Here is a 15989-nt window from a genome sequence, read left to right as displayed (position 1 = left end):
CATTTTCCCAGAACTACCAATGAAAATGCTTTAATGAAGTTGCACCCTCAGCTCACTATCCATTAGAACTGAATTATGCATGTAAATGCAAGGTTAGCACTGGTATCAATATTCTCCAGGGAACAAGAAGCGAAAGATATGTCTCACTTTCGTTCATTATGAACAGCCGAGGTGGTTTGATCTTTATTAAACCTACTCTACTTTAGGCTTCCATCTCTGTGATGGAAGCTCTTAGGAGCTTAGATGTCGGACGCTCATTCCAAATCAGTTTACAATTCGGCCCAACCCCCGGAAGTGTCGCTACAAATATCCGCTGTCACTACTTATGTCAGGTACAGTGCACATTGCAAGTTTGAAAGAAGTCAAAGGTGTCAAAATATACTTCTCAAAACACATTCTCTTCCTTAAGAATGAGAGGCATTGGTACTACTGATTTTAGCGTTGTCACTATCATTGTCTCATTCTGTTTTAGAATATTATGTAGTAATGGGTAGAAAGATCAAACAATCTCTATTCCATCAATGACATCATATGTTTTGATTTGGGCAGATTTCTGAAAGGAAAGCAACAAAGAAGAAATTTTCAATTTATATTTTTGCTCTTGCACCCCTGCAAATGTAAAAATGACAGATCCAAGCACATACGTGTTAGTTTGTGCAAAACAAGTACAAAAAACAAGAGAATTTGTGGCTACTGTTGACAATAAATGCATAACTGTAAAACCTATTGCCAAATTGGCTAAATATGTATTATAGTACGCTGGTATCGAATGTACATAGGATGTCATCTATGAAATAGATATTGTTTGGCGTAACAATAACATAATCAGTGTTCGACAGATAACTTTCTCTGTAGTGACAGTTAACCTGTGTGTGGAAGTCATGCTGTTATCAAGAAATAAATTGCACCAAATTTGTACTTATATCTGTGTCCTTGTCTTTCTTTTGCTGTTAGTTAAAAGTTAAAATCCTCCCACACCATAAGGTGTATAGGGCGGTGCCCATCCCCGTTTCATAGCCCTGGGCCACACTGTGGTGCAATCACTGCAGCAGGGGGCTAGTCCACTGGTAGTGGAGTGTGTTTAACTCCCATACTGTTTCAGAAGTATGTACCATTCTTATAAAGTCTTTGGTATGACTCAATGCGCCTCTTGTCCAGAGGTGTCCTATATAGCTACCTGGGAGTTGAACTTGGGCCTTTTGGTTCCAAGTAATCATAACCAGATATGGTAAGTAACACACGCAGACCACTACACCAGAGGAACACCCCCCCCTTTCTTGTGCAGAGTGTAGCAAAATTTTTATATTCAGAAAATCTACCATGTAATGCATTGAGTTGCAATTCAGTCATTTTGAATCTGCATAGCCAGTGATAATTGTTCAATTTGAAAAAAAAACATGGTGTTGCTAGGCTCAGCTAGGCCTTAACTAACTAAGCTTTGCTAAGTCTTAGCTATCATAATTAGCATAACTTTAATTACAAAACGTATCCAGATTTTCGAGTAACTTTGGTATTCTGCGCAACTTCATTTAGTTGCATGTTAACCATTATGTTTGATGATAGTAATAGAATACATGTAACATATTGGAATAACATAGTTGTGACATATTCCTAGATAATATTAGTGGTGACATATCCCTCTATGATATGCCTATATCCCCCCTCTTCCCGCACGGGATATCCGACTGTCAGACCTCCTTCCTCCATAGTACACGAGCCTATCGGCGTCGACTATTGTTTTTTGGGGGGGAGGGGGGCTTCTGCTTGCACTCTTATACATCAGCAAAATAGGCCCTCCAACAGTCGTGTATAAGACTGTAAGCAAAAGAAGCCCTCCAACAACCTCCCAAGAGCGCTCAGTTGGGGCCGGAGTAAAGTGGCGGTACGTCCGTGGGGAATGTCCTTGGTGCTGACATGGGGGTCCCTAATCCCTGCCGTGTGGACTACAGGCCGTTCCGATGAACTGTTCTGCACCGTCCAGGTTGAAAATTGTACTGTGGCCGCCTAATTCCTCTAGCATATCTAGAGTCTATTTGGCAAATTTCTACAATTTTTTTTTCCGGCGACCAATTGAGTTTCCAGAACTTACCAGAATGTACTAACATTAGTATTTCCTGCTGTCCCAAACGGAGATACCTTAACTCATCACTAGAGGGCGCTTCTGTACGGTCAAGATGAGAACAGGCGTTTAATACTACACTCGCAGTGCGTGACCCTCATGTCTTCGGGCCAGGACTCCACATATCATGATCAGTACCACCTGGGCGGGAAATGTTTCTTTATGATTCTTGAATACAATGGTTAGCAAAATCTTACTTCACTTCATTGTCATCGGCGCAGCATGCATTCAAATAAAACTAAACTACAGGTTTTAGACTGAAGATCTGTTTTCAATAATAGAATGATATAGCACGTCGCCAGTTTGTCATCGTGACTGCATGTATGTCATGTCGAGATATCCCTGCCACTGTGTATCCATAAAAACAAGTCACTGTGACCTTTTCTGAACGTAAATGGAATCTTGTTCTTCGAATTTCAAGAACTATATGATCCGAACAGAATACAGAATTACAAAAGAAAACACTTCACTCGGTGTCTTGCTACAGTGTAGCCATTTGTGGCATGTACTTGGTTTTAAGATGGAGTCATATTCCTCAAGTATAGAAGAGAAAAAGACGACTCCTGGAAGGAATAAGAAGACTAAGTTCTTCAGACTTCTTGTGTACCACCGTCTTGGGGTCCTAACATTACCAGAGAAGAAAGAGTTGAAAGAGTTGTTGGAGGAGGAAAGGAAAAAGGACTTGACGAAAAGTGCAAGTGAACAGAGCACGTCCAAAGAAGAACTCGAGCCATCTAAGACAACCAAGATTGACAAGTTTGAGGTGAGCACAAACAATCAAATTGTCATCTCTTTTGTGTTTTCGAAAATATCATGATATTGATAACTCGTTCTTTGACACGTACGTTATATATTCTAACGTGAATGTGTGTAGTTATTCGACTAAAAACAGACGTGCTACTCGTAAATTGGCCCATCAAGAGGCGCTGGCGTTCAAAACGTTTACGGGCTCAACAGTAAATCTAAAACTTTGGGGCATAATTATAAACTACAAAGCACTATACTAATGTCCAGGAAAATCATTGTGGTCATTCCATCGCATGCGACGTCCATCTTTTGAAAATAAGTAATGTTAGGTGAGAATGTGAGGAAAAACATCGCATTTGAGCTGCGTCCTAAGTTCTGCGCGGGTCAACTTTAGGGATCTGCTCAAAGTCACCGACCTACCAACAACTTTCATTTAGGATACGAATGGAATACTAAACATTTTAGACAATGTCTTCGTACATTTCATGGCACGAGGAACACAAGAATCGACCCACACAGCTCTGATCACAGTTCTAACGTCTTGCTTACTCGTGTTTTTCTTAGATGCCTTTTAACGTCGCCTGCGAAATAATGACCATAATGATCCGAATTGTGTCGGACATCAGTATAAGGTTTGATTTGTACTTTGTAATTATGACCCAAAATTTGAGTTGTGCGTCTTGTTTCTGAGTGAGGTTGCCAACTTTCTCAACGCTCCTTTTATTTCGATGAAAGTAGATCTATGTTTTGAGATAAATCTTTGTTAAACTGTTCCCAGGACTGGGAGCTTTCTGCAGCCGGACAGTCATGGGGCGACTGCGTGATTGACAGCCAAGTCGGACGACAGGAAGACGTGCAGAAACATGACGTAAATGTCGCTTGGGACGATGGGGACAAGGGCGATACTTCACCTTCCTCACAACTGGACTCAAAACTCGTGGAAGAGCTACTCCTATATCAGAATCACAGAGAAGACGCATGGAAACGTCTTCGCGAGTATGAGAGCACTTCTAGTGAGGACGAACTTTATGATGGAGAGACGCTTATGTTCTGGGGCCGTCAACTGAGATACACAAGTGAACAAATACCTGTCGAAAACTTGCCAACTTTTTAGGATGACACAGAGCATGGCTAGACATTTCTTAACTCATTTGTACCTTCCTTTTGTGCATCAATGATTGTTAAGTTGATTTTTTTCAAGCAAGCTAACAAAAATACAGTGCAAGTTGAATAGCCAATAATGTGGAGCAAAATAGCCCTCTCCTGGAAATAGTATTGTTACATAATTGGTGTTTACAGGAATATCACATGCCAAACATCTTACTGTAGATGACATACAAATTATGTACAAAAGAAACATGACATGTCCATTATGGAACAGTTTTTAATAAGTTGGAATGATAATATATAAAAGAAACTTCATATTGTATTTATATACAATAAACATTCCTTTGTGTTAGACATATACAACTACTTTACTTTTGTTGAATAAGTGCAAAACTATGATACAGTGTCTTCCTTGTATTCTTGAAGTTGGAAGGTAACTTTGTTAGGAATCCTTACATCTTATTCATGTCATTCATTACTGGATGAATAGAAAAGTTTTACAAGTAATTTCAGAGTGTATCTATAATTTTTCTATACTGTTCATACCAATCTTAACTCTAAAGGTTTGTCAAAGATTCTAGACTTACAATATTATTTCGAATTCAAAAAGACCAGTGTACACAAGACAATAAAGACTGGACGGCGGTACTTGCACATTTAACAATGACATTGCCTCGATTGTAACAACCACACTGCTACAAAACACACATGTGGTCATCTTATTGGAGGTTTGAAACTCTAGCCTGGAATTTACTAAACAATTTAGTTAAACCTATCTACCAATCTATGAGTGAAGAAATATTTGACTGTACAGGTTTGACTGTCAATGTATTGCTTGAAATACTCCATACAAAATGTGTAAAATAATTTATTGTACTGTAAATCTTGAAATATTTGCAGCAGCTTTAAATTTGTGGTTTCCACTGTGAAATCATATGCTTTTGTGCTACAGTAACATTTCGACAGTGAACCACGAAACCATCCTTTCTTCTCCTACCCTGAAATTAAATCCCCTGCAAAAATAACAGAATTTACAGTAGTTATAACAGAGAAGTCTGTTGAAGTTGTATAGCCTTTACCAGGCTCCACAGGTACTATAGGTTGCTGCTAATAGTAGAAATTGGCCAAAAAGACAGATACGTGTAACACCTAGGTTGCCTATTCTCCTTGGACAGCTAACTCCTCTGGCATGTTATCCGTCTATTTAGCCAATTTCTACTGCTGTAAATGCAATTAAGTTCGTGCAGTTTTTATTTCATGCTAAGGCAAAAATGGAGTGTTTGCGGTGGTTTTAAGTTGCTGGCAGGGCCATAGCCACATACTGCTAACAGTATTGGACAAAAATGTTCGCATTGGTTTTAAGCCGCGAATATAAAACCACTGCGAACATTTCTACATTTACAGTATTAGCAGTAGCCTGTGGAGCCTGGTAGAGGCTAGCGCTTATAGACTAGGCAAGATCGTAGTCATCCCGCGCCTCGTTGTACTCCATCAGGTGTTGTCGGATCTTGGACGTGTCCACCCACGTGACAAAGTCCTCCATGTTCCGCGTCACGAGGAAGGCAGGGTCCGTGATCAGCTCCGGTCCCACGCGGACGTGCCCCTGCTCGATAAACTGTGTGGCCATCTGTGAAACAAAGATGAGCAAAATCATGCTCTCTGAATGATAATGCATTACCAGTATGATAAACGTAATTGCACAGCAATTGTACAATTAAAAGGTACAACATTCAGTAACTCCAGCTATATATATTTTACATGTATTAGACTTTCATTTCTCTATTACAAGGACCAGTTTTACAAGACTAATTTACCTTACAAAAGAATATGTAGCTTTAGGATGAGAATGTGCTTTTACAATTTGTTTTACGTTTCACCATTTCTTAATGTAGTGTCCTATATGTACAATGCAGGGGTTGTCACATTGCTCTTAACCATAGACAGCAAAGGGGTGGCTGACAGCTGGCCAAGTTTAACGCTGAGAGAAGCATGGAAAGCAGGGACGTTATGGAATATACAAGCGGCGGGCCTGGCATGAAAGGCCAGAGAGAGAGATTGAAGCAAAGTTGATGTTTTCTATATAGTTGTATATGTTCAATTTGTGTCACACTGTTTCCACTGTGTCACAGAGAATGAGAGTAAAATTGATGCCCCCCTCCCACCACCTGACCTGTAAAGTCTGAGCCATCCGTAGTTTGACCATGATGACGGGAAGTCTCCTCCTGCAGAAGCTGGAGGCGGACACCTTGGTGACGTTCCCCAGGTTTCTCTTGGTGGGGATCAGGCCGAGGACGTACATCTTCTCTAACAGGCGCTCGCTGCACTCCGTCCGGAACGGATCCTGGGGGCAGAGAAACACAGAAAAATCACACAAAATGTTTGAGAAAAACCCTTCAAAATCACACAAAAATTGTCCAGAAAAACACATCAAAATTATACAAAAATTTTCCAGAAAAACACTTCAGAATTACACAGAAATTGTCCAGAAAAACACTTAAAAATTACACAAAAATTGTCCAGAAAAACACTTCAAAGTTATACAAAAACTGTCCAGAAAAACACCTCAAAATTACACATTCAAATTGCTGCAAGTTTGCAAACTCTCAATACAGAACAAACAGACTCTGGAATGCACTGTTGTCTGGAAATATTGTGTCATACAGGTAAGGTTGTTGGGTAGCATGCATTTTCCAGTTGATGGTGACTTGCCTCTGGATGTTAATACTACCAGTATAAATAGTTTGAATTCCGGCTGCTTTAGCTCACCTGATATGTATGCTAATGTAAAGGGTAGCAGTCCCTAGAACAAGAACAGAACGTTAAGCTTAGGCTCACTGTTCGTTGTACTTTGAATGTCCCTGGCACAACCAACCTGTATATATTGTACATAGGCTACATGTATGTCTCCTCTGTCACGACCAGTGGAAGAATAGCTCTTCGATTCAGAGAGCTAAAACCTTTTTCAACACCCTTGAATACATACAGATCTAGAGATGGTTCAAATGAATTGTGAAGGGGGGGGAGGTGTCTTTCTAAATGGCACAACTCTTACCAACTCACCTCAACTTTCAGCTCTTTTATCTTTTCCACCAGATTTCTCACTTCTCGGCTAAGTTTGTTATACCTGAAAAAAACAAAGACTTGTAATAAAGATAGTCTATAGGAAATATTCTATCTATTCATGAAAAAAATCTTATGCAGGTTATGCTATGATTGTTGGGGTTTTAGGTTGCAGAACATTACATGTATTTATCCGCGACCCCCAGGGTCTATGATGCAGGTACAAAAAAGTAGAACGGCCAAAATTCTTGAAGACTGGGTAGAAATTCGATTTTGAACTTTTCTAATCATTTGTGTATAAATCTTTGTGTTCTGCTACCTTGAAAAATTATGCACATAATTTCTGACAAAATTCTTCCTTACTTGGTATACTCCTCCCTCCGGTTGATGTGGTACTTCCTCATGACCTTGACCTCATGAAGGTTGTTGTCCACGTCCCAGGAGATGAAGTCCACCTTCTTGAGAAGTTTCTTCTCGTGAAACTTTAGCCGCCGCATCTTGAGGAGTTGTTCTCAAAATCAGAGTTGAACTGTTTGATGAAAAACCACGTCAAGTTTGTTCAGATACTAGTAAGTGGGTTGCTTTCAAACTTCACAAAATGTTACTTTGGCCAATATCTCTTTATTATAAAATTAATTTCCGGATGTAATATCTCATGATCACACATATTTTCACGGTAAATATTACACACACAAGTTGATGCATGCATGCATAGCTCTGACTCTGAGAACCACGGATTCAGATCCGAAAATAAGTTAGAATAAAAGTGATAAAATACCTGTAACTTGTGGAAACGTCTGTCCCTAATATATTTTAGTATGAGACGCTGGTCCGCTGCACTTCAAAACATCGAAAGATTCGACAAAACTACGAAATATTCCACATAGATCTAGAGAAAGACGCACGCTCGTTTTTACATGATCGTCGCCATCTTGGATGAACACATGTCCATCGATAGGGGAGTGTCATGGCTTGAAATATTTGGGCATAAAATGAATCATAAAAAATGACCAATTTAGCTATAATATTAATATTTAACAATGCTTATAGATTAATTTTTATTATAACTACTTAATTTGAACAATTTATTTCTCACTTTAGTATCATATCTATATTAGTTCAACTTTAGGATCCTATATGTGTAATGGTATCATCCTTAAGTTAAAGGTCAAACATCTGAGTGCAGCGTATTTTGCAAGTCTGTCCTGACCCTGTTTCCTTAGCTGAACTGAGACGTCTAAACTGTCAAGCATCACCATGATCAGGAGTCTTACAGTAAGTTGTAGTTAAGAAGTGGCGTGGGGTGCAAGGAATTGACACGTTTGTGTAAAATCGTTTGATATTTGATGCTTTTGGAAGAAATTGTGATTGGGGAGGGGGGCAGATTTTATACAGGCTTATGCAACTCTTGAAGCCAAAATATATAACAGTCATTTCAGACAGTCGACAATGTGACTTATATGAGGGTCTGTATGCCTTTTTCCATTAGGGGTAGCGAGCTATGTTGATGCACCATGAATCATTGCCTAGCTACTCTAATAAAATTTTTAGAGCATAAATTATTATAAAATGAAGAGCATAATTGGTCGCTTTAATTCTATGTAGCACGTTATGTGTTATCCTGAAAATTATTTATCTTTAAGTGTCATTGACAAATTCATCATATTGCGCAATTGAATGCCAGGTTACTCCAAAGTCACAATGGAATGTCCAGTTGTGTCAGTGTTTGCTGTACAGATGTTAAGTTTGAATGTTGGAAATATAAAAACGCAATCATCATTATTTTACAACATATACATATCAATGTTAACCTGTATAATGTGTATTTTGTTTATTGCCCAGAGGTTACCGAGATGTCTGGTGGTCCTGTCCCCTGCACAGAGCTGCAGAGGCTTACAGACTTCTGCAAACACCCTCAGGCCAATGGTGCCCATTGTGGTCGAACAAACGGTAAGCAGTAAATGTCCCTTTCTAATTAAACTATTCATGATAAGCTAGTTCACAGTTAGAAGTGCACATATGCAGTCAGTGTGATGCATTGCGGTCAAATGTGAAAGTTTGATGCCCCTGGCTTTACATAAAGAATAGCCAGGGGCCTTTAACTTTGACATTTAACCACAAATGTGCACTTCAAATTGTGAACTAGCTCTTAACTTTTACATCTTTTTTTTGTTGTATACAACACTAATGATTTTCTCTGTGTCAGCTATTTTAAGGATTTTAAATGTTAAGAATATATAACGTTGGGTAACCTAAATTCGTGGGGTACTTAAAGTCGGGATTTTTCGAAAACGGGGTATTTAGGGATATGTGCTTGATGCAAAATCAGTTATAACGCCAGCAATGCAAAGCAGATAGACTAACGTATTCAGAACACTGGCTGAAAAGCTTCGATAACCATGCATTAGAAGTTGGCGACGTCAAAAACTCTCCGTCCCTTATTGACAGAGTCTGGGGGCTTCGTGGGAGAATCACCCAGCACGGTTGTTCGCTGGTTTATAAGACAAATGTCACATCTCCTGCCTGCTAAACACAATTATTTATAAGACAACTTATTACAATCTCTTTTGCTAACCTGCAACTGGATTCTAAGTGTGATCAATCATCAAAACTCCTCTCTGTTGCTACAACCTACGGCACGTGTATTTTCCCGCCGCCATATTGTTAACCAGAATCCTGTTGTCAAGCAGACGACAAAGGTTTGTGAGGAACACTTTTTGTCTAAATGCTGCGTGTGATAGTGGACTGAGGAAGATATTTCCCTCAAAGTTTGCTCCTAACACAACAAGGAACACATGGACATAGTAGTATTACCATTGCTACGGCATCCAGCTAACTTTCCATGAATAATGTAACGTTACACGTTGCCCGATGATGACGATGGGCCGACTTTGAGTGAAGTTCTACCGACTCAACACACGGGTTGTTCCGGAACTGGCCTGATGTGTGCGGTACGGCCGTTTTTTCGTGTATTTTTTTTACTTGGACACGTCTATATCCATAGCACTCTCCTCAAGCCAAGGATAGAACGAATAGCTGCTGTATAAAATGTGATTAGCGGTAAGATATTCAAGACGAATCTTCTCTCCCGAATTAATGTGCCCCCCTGTCCGACAACACCGTAATTGTGCGTGCGGCGGACGGTAGTTTCAAGTTGAAATATTATGGTGTCAGCACGACTAGAGACAAAATCTACCATATATATGATTAGTGCAAAGATAGTACATGATACTGACAGAATAATAGAAAAAAAGGATGGTTTATTGTTCTGCTAGATTGATTTCAGTCAACCATTATCGGAAAAATCCCGAATTTAGGTTACCCAACGTTATCACTTTTGGGCATTAAAAGAGGGCCTATGTGGTAATGATTATTCTCTGTGTCAGTCGTTGTTGATTTAAAATTTACAAAATGTTGATGACTTTCACTTTTGTTGTTGTCTAGGGCCGTGGAGAGAGAGCGTATGACATTTACTCTCGCCTGTTGAAGGAGAGAATCATCTGTGTCATGGGCCCAGTGAGTAGAGACAAATTCACTAGACGTTAAGATATATCATATTTGTTTTGACAGGGTAGTGTAGTGTACTTATGAGCATTTTGTGTTGTTTCTGTGGGATCACAAGTCTATTGCTGGATGGCATCGTTTTAGACTTGAATGTTTTTAAATTCAAAGTGTGCTGGTTTGTTACGCCAAAAATAGTTACTCAAGCAGCTGGATGAAATTTGAAAGTTGCTTGAGTTACTATTTTTGGCGTATCTTACTACCTGGATGTCTACACTTGATCAATTTGCTAGTTTGTTATTTCAAATGTAAAATCTTGAAACACACAAATGTTAATCTTGAATATTCACGATTTTATTTTTAACAGGGCCTCTAAGTCTTTATCACAAAATCGACACTGAGGGTGTTTTTATTTCGACTGCAAACATAATTAAAACACAGCAGGAACCTTCTTTCCGCTCCTACCACAAAAATTAAAGGATTTTAAGTATTCTAAGAAAGACAATCTAATGTACAGGCACATACAAGTTATACCTTCGGCTTGTGTCAAATTGTAAAAACAATGACCATTCTTTACCTCCATGTTTTCCCTGTAGATCTCAGATGAGATGTCCAGTCTTGTAGTGGCCCAGCTCCTGTTTTTGCAGTCAGAGAGTAACAAGAAACCAGTTCACATGTACATCAACAGTCCTGGTCAGTCTAGTCCTCTATTTAAGATTTTACAACTTTAGCAAAAATGTGTAGTTCAGTATGTAATTGTTTGTGGTTGAATAGCGTAACTCAACAAGCTAAAGACGGATCATTGTTAGTGTATACCCCCTAGTGACTTTATTTGATATTGCAGCAGAATGTCAAGTTTTTGTATCTCATGTTCTGCGCATGCTTTGGTCAGGATTTTGATCGTCTTCCTGAAGTAAGTTTTGGGACTCCTAGCAGTTTTCTTTGCAACTGCAGGGGTGTTTTTGTTGAAAACTTTGAAACATGATTACTCAAGAAGACTTGCAATTAATTTTTTAAACTTTTATTTGACAGTTGTTGTGATTTACTGGTGAGGATATGCAGATTTCCTTATATCTAGGACAATATATATACCTTATGCTCTATGCAAAGAGCTTTTATTATTTCAGACTTGTAACAATGGTGCCGCCCCCCTCCCCCCTCAGGTGGCTCAGTGACGGCAGGGTTGGGTATCTATGACACCATGCAGTACATCCTGCCACCTGTGAACACCTGGTGTGTGGGGCAGGCCTGCAGTATGGCCTCACTCCTCCTGGCAGCTGGAACACCTGGCTGCAGACACTCGCTACCCAACTCTCGCATCATGGTACACCAGCCGCATGGACAGGCCATGGTAGGTTGTCTGTGTTCTGTAGACACTCACTACCCAACTCTCGCATCATGGTACACCAGCCGCATGGACAGGCCACGGTAGGTTGTCTGTGTGTTCTGTATAGACACTCACTACCGAACTCTCGCATCATGGTACACCAGCCGCATGGACAGGCCACGGTAGGTTGTCTGTGTGTTCTGTATAGACACTCACTACCAAACTCTCGCATCATGGTACACCAGCCGCATGGACAGGCCATGGTAGGTTGTCTGTGTGTTCTGTAGACACTCACTACCCAACTCTCGCATCATGGTACACCAGCTGCATGGACAGGCCACGGTAGGTTGTATGTGTGTTCTGTAGACACTCACTACCCAACTCTCGCATCATGGTACACCAGCCGCATGGACAGGCCACGGTAGGTTTATGTGTGTTCTGTAGACACTCACTACCCAACTCTCGCATCATGGTACACCAGCCGCATGGACAGGCCACGGTAGGTTGTATGTGTGTTCTGTAGACACTCACTACCCAACTCTCGCATCATGGTACACCAGCCGCATGGACAGGCCATGGTAGGTTGTCTCACTGTTCTTTTACAATTTTTTTCCACGTGCCAGGTTTGTTTGTTTGTTTTATTCGGATCTCCGTTAGTGTTCAATTTCTACAAATCTTACGCTATTCTTCCTGGAGTCCATTCACATTAAAATCAAAATACAAGGAAGAAAACATAAACAAATGATAGACAGTCGTGACCAAAATGACCAGGTATGTCCTGAACACTGAAAAGGAGTAGGTTATCAAAGGAGGCACAAACGATGATCCAGGAAATGACCCCACCATACCCTCTGTTGAAAGGGCAAGCTTTTTTTTTCAGATACAAATGGAGGCCATTACCTGGGAGTTAAGCTTTATATCTTATAAACTGCTTTCAAATGAAGGTGCTTGTATTATAGTATGATGGAGGAACCATTGTTTCAATCTTAAGTAAGATCACTGTGAACTTCAATCAAATCTTTTTTTCTAGTACCTCTGATAATAGCTGGTACTAAAATGTAAAGGGTGGTAAAGTTTAGAATGAGCTGTTGCTGCATGGGCTTATACATTCAGTGATTATACAAGCTCATGGTTCAAAAGTACAACTGGAACACAGCAAATGAATGGTTTGTTTAACATATATACGTCTTGTCTTACAGTTGTATATCAGATGTTCATTACAATACTGAAGGATCTTGTTATTCTACAATGTTCCACAGGGCCAGGCATCCGATATTCTCATTCAGGCAGAGGAAATCAGCAAGTTAAAGCAACAAATGAACAAGCTGTATGTCAAACACACTGGACAGGAGCTTTCTCTGATAGGTAGGCGCTTTGTACACCTGCATGTCATCAATGAAAAACAATTGAATTCAATATTGTTTGGTGTGTTTGCTTCGAGATATGGAATAAAATTTTGTACAAAGTAAAAATATTATGTATGGCAGCAAAATTTGATTAATTGTTGCTGTCTAAGGCCACATTTAATTTCTTGGTTAACGGATTTAAAAAAAAAATGCTAGATCGGAAAATCAAGATGAAAACAGAATCGCAGAAGAAAGTTTGTACTTTGGTGCACACAGTTTCAGGGAGTGAACAGGGTCAGGTGCAAGTTTTCACCCCCGCCTTCTGTTTTAATGATGTCCTTTAAAAAAAAAAATCTGTTATCCAAGAAATTAAATTGGTGTGGCCTTATGAGGGCCAAAGGGAAAATGGACAGACAGAACCAGCAAGAAATTCATGCACAATGATGAATAAAACACGAAATTCACAGGAATATTTCAAGGTGTGAAATCATTGATCTCGTTTTACAGAACAATCCATGGACCGAGACCGCTTCATGAGCCCCATAGAAGCGGAGGAGTTTGGTTTGATTGACAAGGTGTTGGAACACCCACCGCTCGACAAAGCAGGTGCCCTCGCTTCCTAGTCCACGATTGTTGGACTCAGATTCGCACCATTTTTGTTGTGTATTTATAAGGTGGTTATAACTGAATACAGGTATAAGTGTCCAATAGTTCTGCTAATTGTTTTGAGGAATCATTCATTAAGAAAGGCAAATGCCAATGGCATTAGCTAATGTGAGATACCATAATACAAATGTAGTATGATACAAGGTTGTAATAAAATAATCAAAAGTTCTCACTTTACTTGTCTTTGTTATCTTATTTTTATGGTCTTTTAAAGGCACCCAGAGCATTTTATGAGGCTTGAAAACTGGAAATATTCTAGTTGCTGTAATCTTTATGAATTTGAAATTTAATGCCACTGTTGACCACATTTGCGTGCAGATTTCATATCAAAAGCGGCACAAAAATAAGCTACATGCCCTAACATGGTGATCTTTTAGTTTCACATGCCTAGTGTAAATAGACCGATACCATAGCCCCGCCCACCTAAAACATAAAAATGCAAATATATGACGGACATGCAGTCACTCTCTCATTGGTCGAACCGCTAATTGTGATGGACAGTCAGGATCAGTCTATTAGGGCATGGATTTTCTATCAGTTCTCACCACACAACAACATCGTATCTTTGCTCCTTTAATGTCAATAATATTTTTTTAATTCAAGTTTCAAGCCTCATAAAATGCCCTGGATGCCTTTAATGAACAGAATTGCCAAGAAGTGACAACAATCCACCACAAGCTGTTTCATCACATTTTATTACACAACACATCATTGCAGAATTATGACAACTTCCGTTCAACTACTCATGGTAATGCCTTGTCAAACTGGAAGTTATTTTAATATATCCAGACGCACACTGATTTCCTAATTTAAAATATTTGGATATCAAATACGATAATAACGACAAAATCACTGTTTTCTATATAAGGCATGCAACCACTTTTTCTTTCTCTAAACCAAGGACAATACTTGCACTTTTTATTAATTTATCACTTGAAGACAACAAACAAACGACACAACAATCAGTAGCAGCTTTACAATATACAGGATTTAGTCATAAATCCTGTTATTGGACAACGTACAGGGAAGATTCAAATTGACAGGACTTGCACAGCAAATGTGACATATACATGTATTCTGAGGCTGGGGCCATTCAGATTTAATTTCTTGGTTCTAGGATTTTTGCAGAAAAAAGGAGCAGAGGGGCAAAATAAAAAAGAAACTGTGGCTGGCAGGCCCAAATGCCAACACAGGAGCCACAAAGTCAACAAACCACACTGGGTAATGTATTAAACAATGAATTTTTAACAGATTTAAATGTATTAATAAATGCAAAAAATGGAACATGATTGTGATCTTCCTATTCTTTATCATCAGAAAGAAATTAAGTGGAAAATCTGAGAAGCATGAAATTAAATTGGTCTGGCCTTGCTGGGAAAATACTGTGGATTGCTTCAACATGTAGCTAAACTTTAACATTATCACATGCAGACCAGATTGTTTACTACTAGTAACTAGGTCGGTGGAACAAAAATTCATTATTGCTAAACAAGCCCAAAAACCACATAGTTCCCAGAATCTAAATGATTCATTCCAAAATACCTATTTGCTCATGTTAATTACCCTAACCATTTCTTAGTTACAATACTGCATGACCCAACAACAAAGGCAAAATTAAGATTCCTAATTCTGGCCATTTTAGCATTCAATTGTCCAAAACATAGTGTAAATTCCTCACAAAAGAACATGGTAGATCATGATGTTATACAATGATAATAAGATTCTAGCATTTCTGTTTTACAGAAGATGACTGTTCCACTTTGTCGAGTTTCAGAAATCTTGAAAACATACTGCATGTATGATGTATTGAATTCATAAGTATAGTCTATGCAATGCATATAACCTAGAATACAACCTGACATAAAATTTATTTTGGAGATGGTGGACTTTGCTACATTCCAAATGTTGCCAACTTGAAGATAGGCATAACCCTAACCAGTTGAAGTTTTCGAGGCCGTAGGGGTAGTGGGATGTTATCTACCTGTACTGTGTCTTGGGCACGGTATTGGAAAGCGGAGCCCATCCCTCTCCTTCCACTGCCTTTTACCATCAAAGTCAAGGAACCCATCTTACACCTGGGCGGAGTGAGGAAAGTTGTGATAAGGGCCTTTCCCTC

At 39.3% G+C, this 15989-nt stretch overlaps 2 protein-coding genes across 2 annotated transcripts; one reads left to right on the top strand and one right to left on the bottom strand.

The window, feature by feature from the left end:
- Nucleotides 1–5346: 5346 nt before the first annotated feature.
- On the bottom strand, nucleotides 5347–7969 carry LOC136444830 (U3 small nucleolar ribonucleoprotein protein IMP3-like). Its single transcript, XM_066442576.1, has 5 exons — nucleotides 7812–7969; nucleotides 7397–7562; nucleotides 7034–7097; nucleotides 6144–6314; nucleotides 5347–5600 (listed from the first exon to the last, which is right to left on the bottom strand). Exons 2-5 carry the CDS (start codon nucleotides 7528–7530, stop codon nucleotides 5424–5426), a joined length of 546 nt encoding a protein of 181 aa, XP_066298673.1. The 5' UTR covers nucleotides 7531–7562; nucleotides 7812–7969; the 3' UTR covers nucleotides 5347–5423.
- Nucleotides 7970–8196: 227 nt separating this feature from the next.
- On the top strand, nucleotides 8197–14042 carry LOC136444677 (ATP-dependent Clp protease proteolytic subunit, mitochondrial-like). The gene is made up of 7 exons (XM_066442363.1): nucleotides 8197–8308; nucleotides 8876–8983; nucleotides 10478–10549; nucleotides 11131–11227; nucleotides 11698–11885; nucleotides 13121–13226; nucleotides 13715–14042. The coding sequence occupies exons 1-7, from the start codon at nucleotides 8291–8293 to the stop codon at nucleotides 13828–13830; spliced, it is 705 nt and encodes a 234-aa protein (XP_066298460.1). The 5' UTR covers nucleotides 8197–8290; the 3' UTR covers nucleotides 13831–14042.
- Nucleotides 14043–15989: the final 1947 nt, after the last annotated feature.

The sequence above is a fragment of the Branchiostoma lanceolatum genome, chromosome 11 (assembly GCF_035083965.1).
Source record: "Branchiostoma lanceolatum isolate klBraLanc5 chromosome 11, klBraLanc5.hap2, whole genome shotgun sequence".
Lineage (NCBI taxonomy): Eukaryota > Metazoa > Chordata > Leptocardii > Amphioxiformes > Branchiostomatidae > Branchiostoma > Branchiostoma lanceolatum.
This window is presented reverse-complemented; position numbering and strand designations above follow the sequence as displayed.

What these genes read in the sequence shown, in the direction of transcription:
- LOC136444830 (XM_066442576.1), bottom strand. Translation starts at nt 7,530, where the DNA reads ATGCGGCGGCTAAAGTTTCACGAGAAGAAACTTCTCAAGAAGGTGGAC. An exon ending in CGGAGGGAGGAGTATACCAA is followed by an intron (nt 7,098 to 7,396) that starts GTAAGGAAGAAT and finishes TGTTTTTTTCAG; the next exon opens with GTATAACAAACTTAGCCGAG. An exon ending in GGATGGCTCAGACTTTACAG is followed by an intron (nt 5,601 to 6,143) that starts GTCAGGTGGTGG and finishes TTTGTTTCACAG; the next exon opens with ATGGCCACACAGTTTATCGA.
- LOC136444677 (XM_066442363.1), top strand. An exon ending in CCATTGTGGTCGAACAAACG is followed by an intron (nt 8,984 to 10,477) that starts GTAAGCAGTAAA and finishes GTTGTTGTCTAG; the next exon opens with GGCCGTGGAGAGAGAGCGTA. An exon ending in ACAGGAGCTTTCTCTGATAG is followed by an intron (nt 13,227 to 13,714) that starts GTAGGCGCTTTG and finishes CTCGTTTTACAG; the next exon opens with AACAATCCATGGACCGAGAC.